The following is a 12799-nucleotide window of genomic DNA, read 5'->3' on the forward strand; positions in this document are numbered from 1 at the left end:
CATTTTAGAGATACGGAAAATGAGAGATTGAGTAGTTTAACTCAACACCTAGTAAAGTGGTAGCCAGGTTTCAAATTCAGGCAGTTTGGCTTCAGAGTCTGTTAACCCCTATGTCATATTGTCTCAAATGGTGATAAGTACGATGAAAAAAGAATCTGGGACTTGTAGGTAGCAAGACAGAAAGGACCAGGATCCTTGATAACATTGCTGAGCCACTTACTTTTACAAGTTACAGAGATGCCCTGATTTAGGACTCTGGTTATATAATATAATAAATCCCTTTATCGAAGGACTTCCCTGGTGGTCCAGTGGTTAAGACTCCATGCTCCCAGTGCAGGGGGCCCGGCTTCAATCCCTGGTCAGGGAACTAGATCCCGCATGCTGCAACTGAAGATCCTGCATGCCACAACTAAGACCTGGCACAGCCAAATAAATAAATAAAATATTTTTTAAAAAATTGCTTTATTGGTCAAGCCACTTTTAGGGTTTTTTGTTTGTTTGTTTTGGGTTTTTGTTGTTGTTGTTACTCGTCTTTGAGAAAGTGATATTTAAGCTGAGTAAAAGTCAAGGGGAAAAATCAAGAGTACTAGGTAGAGAGAACACCAGTGCTTAAAGCAGGAAAGGCTTGGCATGTTCTAAAGGCAAAAAGAATTCCAGGATGGCAGGAATGCAGTGAGCAAGGGGGAGAATGGTGGGATATGGTGTTGGAGAAGAAAAAAGAGGCTAGATCAGATCAATCAACCATGGATTTTTTTTCATATTTTATTTTATTTTGGATTTTAACTATTACGGGAACCCTTTGGAGGATTTTAGGCAGGGGAGCAGTATGATCATGTGTTGTATTTCTGAGCCCTCTGACTGCTGTGTTAAGAATGAACTGAAGAGGGGACTTCCCCGGTGGCGTAGTGGATAAGACTCCACGCTCCCAATGCAGGGGGCCCGGGTTCCATCCCACGTGCTGCAACTAAGGAGCCTACCTGTCACAACTAAGACCTGGTGCAACCAAATAAATATTTTTTTAAAAAGAGTAGCATTCTATGTAATTTGACCTTATATTTAAAAAAAAAAACGAATGAACTGAAGAGGGCAAGAGTAGAAGCAAAGAGATGAGTTACTGCAGTTTTCCAGCAACAGATGTTGCTGCCTTGGACTGCTGATGGCGGGTGAAGATGAAGAGAGGTGGATGCATATTTTGGAGACAGATCTATAGGCTTTGGTGGTTTTGAACTAGTGAGATGGGAGAAAGGGTAGAATCAAGCATGGCCTACAGGTTTTGAATGTTGAGCAACTTGGTGGATGGATGGTGACTCATACTGGGATGTGGAAGATGAGGTTCAGGATTGAACACATGAGGCATCAGAAGCGTGTTTTAGGACAAAGCAAGTTGAAGACGCGTATCGAATTGGCAGGTGGATTTATGAGCCTAAGTTTTAAAGGAGAGATCAGGGCTAGAGATCCAGATTTGGTAGTCTTAGTCATTTAAACAGTACCTAAAGTCAGGGAATTGGAGAAGAATAACTAGTACAAGAATCTAGGTAGACGAGACCAAGATTTGGGCTACTCCAACATTTGGCAGTTGAGCAGAAGAGAAAGGTGAGGTAGGAGAAAAATTGACGGAGTGTGAAATTACGGAGCCTAAGGGAGGAAAGTATTCCAGAACGAGCGGACATCTGATGCGGCTGAGCTGCTGGGTAAAATGAGAGCACAGAATTTGCTAGATTAGGCAACATGGAAGTTGGATATAGGGTGTGGGAGATAAGAGGGAGTCCTGAGTAACTCCTTGGTTTCTGGCTTGAGTAAATGGATGGATAGTTTTGTCATTTGCTGAAATGAGGACACAGAAGACCTGGGAGTTGGGGTAGGAGGGAAGATAACAAATTTTAGTTTGGAACACGTTGAGTCCGAGATGACTCTAGAACATCCAGATGATGTCCAGCAGGCAGGTGGACAGACAGGTCTGAAGTTCAGAGCATTGAACTGCCTTATGGATCTGGGTACTGAAAGTTTCAGGAGCCAAGTGCCACCCCTAGCACCTTCCCTGGTGTTTGCTAAGCTTCTCCAGACCAGAACCCAAACTCTTACTGGAATGTAAAACACCACTTGGGGAGCAGTTTTCTCAGGAGTCCTCTGCATCTCAGATTTTTGAACAGTCAGGTTTCCAGGACTTCTAGAGTTCCCAGGTCAGATGGTCCTTGGAGACGGACTCGAAGGAGGAGGCGCTCTCTCTGAGACTGCCTCTGCCCATCTCCCCTAGGAGATTCCCTGGCTGAGTTGTAAAGCTCCTGCAAAGCATCCTGCAGGGACATCCAAGTTCTTTGCTCCAACGGCATCATCCTCTAAAGACCAACCAAACTCAGCATCAGCACGGCATGGAGTTGGGGGTGGGGGCGGGGGAGACCCTCACGAGGGAGAAGGAACAGACATGAATATATGATTGGCCCCATCATCTGGACTTCTCATCCCAGGCTCTTCCTGAACCTTCACCCCACATCCTGTTAGTTTTCTCCATTCTCCTCAGTCACATCTAGGCAGCCAGACTTCTTTAGTCAGGGCCTCAGTGTACTTGGTCTTGCTTTTTGGTCCACATTTGTGATTAGCCCTTTAGAAGCCTATCCCCCCAGAGACTAGGTACCCTAGTCTTTTCAAAACAAAGGTATTTCCCCAGTGCAGGCTAATAAATGTTTAATGACAGGGTGGACGGGCTGGAACAGGCAAATGTGTCAATGCACACATATGTCCTTCTGGTACTCAAGAGTTTGGCCACCTTCCCCACTACAGCCAAACAGATGCAGCTGGTTCCAGTAAGGCTCTTTGGGAAACCCTGGAGTAGAAGTGTCAACAGCAGCTGGAGAACAAAATAACAGAAGCCCATAAGCTGGGTAGGTGGTATCAGGGTGGGGGAACCTAAGCCAGTCGGAGGTCCCAGAGACAGCAGAGTGTGATGGGAAACTAGGAGTCAGGTGATTGGGAACCTATCTACCAATGCTCTTGGGAAGATTGTTTCTCTTCTCTGAGCCTCAATTTCTCTATATAATGGGGGTCTGGCCTAGGTGGCCTCCAAGGACCCTCCACAAGTGTGCTAGGAGGACCAGGACAATATGTATTTTGTTCATGGCTGGATCCCGAGAATCTACTGCAGTGCTCTTCTTATTCAAGGTAGACCCATAGGCCTTGTTGGTTTTGAACTGGGGGACAGGAGAAAGGGTGCTGCTATAATTAAAAATATTTCTTCTTGAAAAAAAAAAAAAGAAAAAAATATTTCTTCTTAAATTTTTCAGGAGGAGTCATGACAGAGGCTTTTAGGAACCTCTAGCCTAGCTCAGTCAGGCCAGGGAGTCCCCAACACCCTTAGAAGTCCTTTCCCAACCTACTTACCCAGCTGTATCCCCCTACACACATGCTGAGCAGGTGTTCCCCACTCTCCCTGCCTTTGCTCACATAGTTCCCTCCATCTGCAATGCCCATCCCCCTTCTCTGCCTAGCCAAATCCAAATTCCACCCATCCTGTAGAGCCCTGCTTCAAAGCCACCTCCTCTGGGAAGCCTTCCTAAACTTCCTCCAAAAGGACATAATTTGGTTTTATTTTATTTTATTATTTACTTATTTTTGGCCACGTTAGTTCCCGACCAGGGATTGAACCCGCGCCCTCGTCAGTGAAAGCACAGAGTCCTAACCACTGGACCGCCAGGGAATTCCCAGGACATAATTTGGTTTTATAAAGCACTTCATCCACTCTCACTCTTGTGGCGCTTACCACTTCTTGCCTTAATTTGGGGCTGTTTGGTGTTCCTGTTCTAGATCTCCCCCTAGACCGGGTCTCCTGGAGAACAAAAGCAGTGTCCGGCTTTTGTTTCCCTGGGACCTGGTACTTGAGTCGATCTAATAAATATTAATTTAGAGGAGCAGGTCTCATGGGATCCTCTCCATAACTTGCTGCCATAGGTGGGTATGGCTGCACCTATTTTACAGATGAGGAAACTGAGACCCAGAGAGGTCAGGAGACTTGTCTGAGATCGCCCAGAAAGGCGAAGGCTGAAGCTCACCAGCACTCCCCCGTGCTCTTCAGCAACTGAAAGACGTCTCCCCACAAAGGAGTAAAGGAGGCAGCTCACATGTGCTTGGGTATCTGCTGAGGTCACCTTGCCACTGCCTTTCCTTCTGCCCTTCTGTCCTTTCTTTTCATCTTCCTCTCTCTCTTTCTCTACCTTCCATTTCCTCTCCTTTTTCTTTTCTTCCTTTGGCTCCCTTTTCCTTATCTTCCTCTTTCTTTTCCTCCATCACCTTTCTTACCTCTGTTTATACCTGTGATTCTGTTCTGATTTCCACCCGAGGCCTGTCACCTCCACTACCTGCTACCTCCATTTTGCTGCCCAGCCCCTCCCCAAGGAATAGTTGGGTGCCTACCTTGCTTCCAACCCCTAACCCTTTCTAGGTTAACTAAGAGGACCCAGGCCAGGGAAGCATCCAGTCATTTTCCTGCCCTTTTCTACTGCCCACCCCAAGAAAGAAAATAAACCAGTTAGAGAGCTGTGTAAATTGATAAGCAGAACCAAGGCCCAAATTTCTTCTCCAAAGCCTTGTCTTAAGAGATTGGTGGTACCAACTTCCACCACTAGGAGACACCAAGAGCAAGGAAAGTGTGAAAACAGAGGGTGCTGGGGTCCCCAGTGTATACCTCACTCAATCATTGATTCAGTATATTCCGAACACTAACTGTGGGCCAGACTATTCTGAACACTAACTGGGGGCCAGACACTGTTCCAGTGCCGGGATACAGAACGTCCTCTGCCATCCTGGAGCTTACATACAAGCAGAAAGGGACAATTATAAAGTAAACTAAGAAATTTTCAAGATAATTGCAGATTAGGATAAAAGCTATGAAGCCAATAAATACAGTGATGAGTTGGGAGAGTAGCTGGGTGTTGGGTGAGGTCAGAGAGGGCTTTTATGAAGAGGTTTTGTTTGAGCTGAATTAGGACTAAGAGTGAGCCAGCTGCATAGAGGTGAGGTTCCAGGCGGAGAACAAAGGATCTTGATTTGTTTGAAGCACCATGGAAAGGCTAATGGGCTAGAGTTTAGTGAGAGAAGTAGGGAGAGTGCTGTGAGATGAAGGGTCACAAGATGAAGCAGGGATTTTGTGGAAAGCTATTTGAGAGCTTTGAGCTCTGAACAGGAGAAAACCCGATTGAATTTATCTATTTATTATTTATTTGTTGTTGTTGTTAGATTACATTGTTTATTTTTCAAGGTTTTCTTTTTGGCTGGAGTTGATAACTGCCTCATTCTTTTTTTTGGCAAATTTTCTACATAATTGGTAATTGTCACTAATTCTATTTACATCTTCTGATAACCTTCCAATACAATTTATCACACAATTAAACATACCAATCCTCTAGCAGTTCCATTTTCCTTTTCCTGGAAGTCTTCCAGGCTTCTGCTCCAGCATGGGCTGGTTCTTCTCTATGCCTGCTGGACCGCTATTACCTTGAGAGCTCCCTTCACCTTCCACCTGTGCTGGGTTGGGTTTCCCGCACCCCATGTTTTTCTCTTTCTCCGTTTGCTCCCTTGTTTTTCTGGAGCACATCTTCCAGTAGTTTCTTGAGAAAGAGTGAATGGGATGAAACCACTTTGATACCTTCCATGTCTAAAAAATATCCTTATACTATTTGTTTGAAAAATGTAGCTAAATATAGAATTACACAGAGATCATTTACCCTCAAAATTTTGAAAGCATTGCTTTTTTGTCTTTTAGCTTCCAATTCACTGCTGAGAAGTCTGATACCAAACCTTTGTTTGTGATCTTCCCCTCCCCCCAGAAGATTTAGGAGAGCACAATGATTAGAAGCATGGACTTTGGAACCAGGCTGTTTAGGAGACTGCCAGGGCAACCTTGGACAAATTTCTCAATCTCCCTGCACCTCAGCTTCCTCATTTGCGAAATGGGGTGGTTGGAAGTTTACAGGAGTTAATACATATAAAAGCACTTACAACAGTGCCTGGCAAAGAGTATGTACCAGGTAAGAATTTGCTATTATTATTAGGGTCTCTTTATCCCTGGCATTTTAAAATTTAACAGTAAAATGAGTGTAGGCCTTTTTCCACTCACAATGCTGGGAATTCAAAAGGCATGTGACAGTCGCAATTTTAAACTTTAGAAGACTTTCTTGTATTATTTTTTGATCGTTTTCTTTCTTCCATCTGCTTTATTACCTCTTTCTGGGACTCTTCTCAGACGTTGAACCTCCTGGCTCATCTCTGATTTTCCTACTTTTTTTTCCTTCTATCGCACATCTTTTTGTTTGTCTCCTTTCTGATAAATGTCAACTTTACCGTCTAAATCTTCTACTGAACTTTAAGATTGTAGCTATATTTTTATATTCTAAGTGCTTTGCTCTCTTATTATCTTTTAATGGATACTTTATCTTCTTTTATTTCTGCTCTTTTTTTTCTTTTGCTCCCTGTATTGTCTCCTTCTTGAGTTTGTTTGTTTGCTTTGACTTCTTTCAAGTTGGAGGCTTGCCTCAAATATCTGGTGATCCCTGCCTGCTCATATTTGAGAATGAGGCATTAAAAAGAATGTGCTTGAGTGAAGCTTTTCAACTGGGAGGCTTCCCAGTACAGGGATTTTCACCGGGGACTCCCTAAATGTTTGTATTTATAGGTCTTTTTTCTGGGCAGGTTTATATTCTCCAGAGGAGTATATTCCACCTGCGCCAGGCAGGGGCGGTATAAGCTTCCTGGACAGTGTTTCTAATAGCTAAGCTGAGGGAGGGGGCTGGACAATCTCATTTTTGTCTTTATTCTTGTTTTTGGTGAGGCTCCCTGTCCTCTGCTCTGCCTGGTGCCCCTGACTTTACAATATTTTTTAAATTCACATTTTCCAGAAAACAAACCTCCATTTACCTACACAGGTGAGAGGCAGTCACCTGGTTGTATGACACAGGGGAGAAGATTGAGAACTGCAAAGATCTAATTGCCCTGTGCATAAATTTTTAACCAGTATCTCCGTTCTCATCCCCACCCTTTGACCCCACCTTCCTTAGTACATTCTGAGCGTATTTCCTTGCTTCCTGTTAGTGTTCCCCAACTCTGAAGGCATTTATACTTCGCCTTCCTCTGTTCTTCTAAGTCGGTTACCCCTCTTCCACCCACTTTCCATGTTCCAAGATTTGTTGACACCTTTCTTTACCTATTTCCTCTCCCACCCTCTAGTCCTTGGGATTTATGCCTGTTCTCGAGTCCTTTACTGTCAACACTAAATGTATCAGTTGGTTCATTTTATAAGACTGTTAAAGAATCAGAATTCCAAGGATACAAACATTAGCCAGAAGAATTTTTCAACAAAATCCTCTTTATTTCATTAGAAATCACTTTATTGATTAAATCACCAGGAATTTTCAACACAAGAATTTAACATCTTAATGTCCACCAAGGCCTGGGCTCTGGGGCTTGCTCTGCCTCTCCCAGTCCTTAAAGGGGTTTAGAGGGAGAGACGTCATTAACAGAGACCAAGTAAGGTGGTTGGAGGTCCTCCTTTCCCAGTCATTGGACAAGCTGCTCAATTCTTGTCCAGAGTAGGAAAGAGCCAGTATTTCAGAGTAATCTAGTAAGAATTTGACATTGCATTTTAATCTCCCTTAACAATTTAGATTTATCAACAGTACTGGTCCAAACTTATTTGCTTCTGATCTAAATGTTTTTCTTTTTGCAACTTATTTTTGGTGTCTATGTAATTTTAAATAATCTCACTCCCTGGGCAGAAATCAATGAACCCTGTGCTGAGAAAAATCTCTCAAACCTGAGTAGCCTCATCTTGCTCTTGGAAAGAGGAAACAGAGGGTTTTCTGCTCTTTTTCCACTCGAGAGATTAGCAAACCTACCCCCCGAAAGTCCAAAATGTTACTTCTGGCCTTGGAATGTGCGGCTTTTGATGGGCTGATTCAAATCACCTACAAAGGGCAGCTGGAACTATTACGCAGGCAGCCTTCTTTGGAAATTTCCTAAAATCAACTCTTGAGAATTGTCCATGATTCTGTACAAAGGCTCTACAGTCCAAACAACTTCCCCTATTCCATCTCACAAGCTAGGCTCAGAGGAGGTACTGGAATTCTCAGGAGCAAGAGCGGTAGCAGAGGCTCCTCGAGGCAGGACCTCGATAACTCGAGGCTTGTCAATGATCCGGGCTGTCCGGTTTCCCTTTTCCACGATGCCGACGATCCAGGCTTGGTGGCCCTCTCCATACTTTGAAGATTTGATTTCCGAACAAAAGCGAGCTGCCTGTTCTCTTGGCAGACAAATCAGTAACCCCCCAGAAGTTTCTGCTGAGGTTCCTTGAAGGAGCCCGAAGCGCCCACTGGCCTTGCTGATGGCAGCCATCTTGGCAATGATTGGCAGATTATGAATGACAAAGGACACCTCATTTCTTTGCTGTTTTGCAAGGTTCTGAGAGTGACCCAGAATGCCAAAGCCTGTGATATCTGTGGCTGCATGGGCATTAAACGTGTGCATTAATCCAGCAGCAATTCTATTTAGGGTAGCCATGTTGAACATGGCTTCCTGATAGGCCAGCTCTACCTCTTCTCTGGAGACCACCATCTTTATTTTATTCCATCTTTCAGGATTATCCAGCCATTGGTGGGCATTGACAGCAACTTGGGTTCCTAAGGGTTTGGTTAACACAAGCACATCCCCAACAACAGCACTGTCAGGCATTATGAATTCATTTGGTTGACACACCACAGTGGCAACTCCACCGACGATAATCCAAGGGTTTACCACCGTTTGCCCACCAGTCACTGCAGTTCCTCCTTCCTCTGCAGCATCCCGAAAGCCTTTGATCATGAGTGGTGTTATCTTTTCTCGTTCCTCCTCAGTCATATTCTGGCTGACGCTGAGTAGCATCAACATGTTGTCACATTCAGTAATGCCCATGGCGTAGAGATCACTCAGCACGTTGGCACAAGCTATGCGTCCCATCATGTAGGGATCTTCCACCAAGGGGTAAAAGAAGTCGGTAGTCTGCACCAGGGACAGGCCCCCGTGCCTCAGGGGTATGACGCACGAGTCCATCCCAATGCCGAGGGTTGGTAAGGTTGGGCTGGGTTCCGCCCTAACCGGCAGGCCGGCTTCCTGGGCCGTCTCTTCACGGCCTCCGACCAGGCCCCGGCCCGGCGGAGGCCGCACCTCTGGCCGCGTCAGTCCCGCCAGGAGTTTGAGCAGCGTCTCCTGCGGGACCTTGCAGCCTCAGCCCTTCATGCCGGAGAAGCCGGTCAGCCGCCAGCTCGGGCTGAGGCCCAACGCCTGGGGCTCGAAGGGCCGGTAGCTCGAGAAACCCCGGCCTAGAGGCAAGCCTGTCGGGCCCGAGGAGCCTTCCCCCGCCGCCACCGCCGCCATCGCCTCTCCGCCGGCGCCCGTCGCCGCGGCTTCCGCCATCACGCCTGCCCGGCAGGGAGGGGAAAAGAGGAGAGAGGAGCAGAGGTCCTTTTTACTTTCCACTCCAGTTATTAAGGAGTAACAGTCAGATATTACCGCACAGCGCCTCCCCGGCACGACTCGCGCAGCCTGACTGCCGCCACCCCACGCGCTCCTGGCCGTCCGGGGGGAGGAGCCGCCGGCATCCCTTATTTATACCCCTTGTGATTGACAGCCATAACAGCCAATGATCACTTTGCCCTCGAGAGGCGGGCTTCCTTTGGTCTAAAAGATGTATTACTAACTAATCAACCACCTGCTTGGGAAATTGACCTCGGAGAGATTACAGAACAAATACCTTGGTTCATTTCCCTTGATGTAATTTAAATGATCTCTTGGGAGTGGCTGGCGGAGCTCTGTTTCCCTAGAGGCAGTTTACCAAATCCAGCATTTTCTAAGACGAGGGCAGATGGGTCACTTGGCAAACCTCAAGCCGGTCAGAATTGTCCAAGATAGCGCGCATGATCAATCCAGGGTAGGAAAATAGCCCAGGGAAAAATCGGAAAGAATAGTGAGAAATTAATTATTAAGTTACTACCATTATATAAGCAAGCCGCAGCATCAAAATAATGAAATGTTAACATGGACCTTAAAGCATTTAAGACTCCAAGTCCAGACATCTGCATGGGTTCTGGTGCTGTTTCCACTACTAACTGCCTGTGCCAGTCATTTTCCCTCTCCCGTGCATCAGCTGACTCATCTGAACAACAAAGTAGCTTACCTAGGTCTATTCTATTCCAAAGTTTCTATCTCTTTAAGTTAATATATATGAGAATCTGTGATGTATTCATGAAGGGCAGTTTGCCAATATCCATTAAAATTATAACTGTGTTAAATACCTTTGACCCAGTAGTTCCAGTTCCAGAACTTTATCCTTTAGATGTACTCACCTATGTGAGTGGGAAATAATAGTTATTTACTGCTGTGCTATAAACATACAGGAACAACTTAAATGTTTATCAATTATGATTTAAATAGTGATACATTTATATAATAGACTATCAGGCAACTGTAAAAAAGAATGAGGGCTTCCCTGGTGGCGCAGTGGTTGAGAGTCCGCCTGCCGATGCAGGGGACACAGGTTCGTGCCCCGGTCTGGGAAGATCCCACATGCCGCGGAGTGGCTGGGCCCATGAGCCACGGCCGCTGAGCCTGCGCGTCCGGAGCCTGTGCTCCGCAATGGGAAAGGCCACGACAGTGAGAGGCCCGCGTACCGCAAAAAAAAAAAAAAGAATGAGAAAACATCGATGTGATTATCCTGATAGTAGTTACAGTTCTAATAGGCAGGATTCTAAATACTTTACATATATTAACTAATTTAATCCTCATAAAGATCTTATACTAATAATTATATAAGTAATAAGTAATTTTGATTGCCTCTGGGGAGAGAATGAGGTGGTTAGGGGACAGGAGATTCTTTCATTGTATTGTCTTTTTGTTCTTTTAATATTGGAACTCAAAATAATTTTTTAAACATTTGAATGTAATGCATACTTGAAAAATAAGTAACTGCCTATGGGAGTATAAATTGGTGCAAACGTTTTGGAAAAAAGTTTGGCCTTAACTGATAAAGTTGGACACATGCAAACCCATGGAATTCCACCCATAGGACATGTCCTGGAGAAAACTCCTGCACGTGTGCCCCAGATGATATGTTCAAGAATGGCTGTAAGAGCTCTGGAGATGTTTGCACGACAATGTAAATGTACTTAACACTACTGAACTGTACACTTAAAAGTGGTTAAGATGGTAAATTTTATGTTATGTGTGTTTTACCACAATCACAAATATAAAAAATAGAGTAGATAATTATAGATAGTACAGTTCATCATTACATTTGGTTTTTATTACTGCACAATACGGTATTAAGTCCTGGAGTGAATTGGAAGGAACCAGAACGTTAGAATTAGACCGAGTTGCAATCTTGGCTCTCCTAATGACCTTAGGCTAATTGTCTAACCTCTAGGGACCTCAGTTTCATTGCCTAAAAAAAAATAGTCCTTTCACCTGAAGATAATAATACATATCAAATAAGAATGTTAAGAGAATTAAATTTTTAAAATGTGTGTAAATCTCCTAACACAGTTCCTGGCTGATGGTAAGCTCAAAATAAATGATAGAACCTACTATCATACAGTACTGATAATGTGGGTGTAGGGACTGGACTTTAAATTCACAAAACTTATAACATCTTCAAAAGTTTTTTATAAAAACAAATTCATTTATCTCCCAAAGGAAAAAGAAGAGCTATAATGGTAAAACACTGGAAATGATCCAAATGTCTGTTAGCAGGGGAGTGCACAAATAATCACACAATGGAATATTATTTATTTGTAAAAATGAGATATAGGCATCATCAACATGAATAATCTCAAAAACAAAATGTTGGCAGTAAGAAGCGAGCTATAGAAAACATAAACTAAGATGCCATTTATAAATAAGCAATAATATATCGCTGAGATGCATAAATGATAAAAACTCTTTTAAAAGGTAAGAAAATGAATGATTAACAAAATTTAGCATAGGAGTTACTTCTGGGGAAGTGTATATAAGGGGACTTCTGAGCTATGTTAAATTCTGTTCCTTGGGCTGGGTGGTAGTTACATAGGTACTCCTTAAACCATACACATATATTTCCCCATGCTTTTTGTAAGTAAACTATATCTCAACATTTTAAAAAGAAGGAAGTATGCTGTATTTCAGAATTTTAAAAAAATGATATACTGTAAAAACAATAGATGTGGAAGCAAAGGACTTCTGGGTTTTGTCTGATCTCTGGGTGTGCTATCAATGAGCTGTCTGGCCTTAAGGAAGTTATATAACCTCTCTACACCCTAGTTTCCACTTCTGTAAAATGAGGGTCATCATCTCTGCTTTGGATCATATGAAAATCTCATCCACGAAAAGTTATTTGCAAAACGTTCAGCATATTGTACATGTGAAGGATTCTCTTATCATTAAGGGAAAAACAAAAGCATTCTATTTCATCTGTAGTCACCTCTTCTGGGTTAAAAAGTGCTAGATCAGGTGCCCCTGGTTATATGCTCTCTTAGTTCTTTGGACTTTTCCTTCTCAGTATTTAGTGCAATTGTAATTCTTTATTCATGTGATTACACCATGACTATCTGTTCCACTAGTCTGTAAGCTCCACAGAGCAGGGGCTGCTCTGTTTCGTCCACCCTAGCACTCTACATGGCAATAACATTTGTTGAATGAATACATCATTTTATACAATACAGTTTGCTGAGCACATATAATGAGCCATATGATGGTGCTGAGCATTTTGCATTTATTTATCTCCTCATTTCCTCCTCAGAGCAGCCCCAGG

General features: G+C 43.8%; 1 protein-coding gene across 1 annotated transcript; it reads right to left on the reverse strand.

Moving 5' to 3' along the window:
• Nucleotides 1–7331: 7331 nt before the first annotated feature.
• Nucleotides 7332–9585, reverse strand: SEPHS2 (selenophosphate synthetase 2). The gene has a single exon (XM_060123825.1). It carries the CDS (start codon nucleotides 9430–9432, stop codon nucleotides 8077–8079), a length of 1356 nt encoding a protein of 451 aa, XP_059979808.1. The 5' UTR covers nucleotides 9433–9585; the 3' UTR covers nucleotides 7332–8076.
• Between the last annotated feature and the right edge of the window lie 3214 nt (nucleotides 9586–12799).

The sequence above is a fragment of the Lagenorhynchus albirostris genome, chromosome 15 (assembly GCF_949774975.1).
Source record: "Lagenorhynchus albirostris chromosome 15, mLagAlb1.1, whole genome shotgun sequence".
NCBI classification, from domain to species: Eukaryota; Metazoa; Chordata; class Mammalia; order Artiodactyla; family Delphinidae; genus Lagenorhynchus; species Lagenorhynchus albirostris.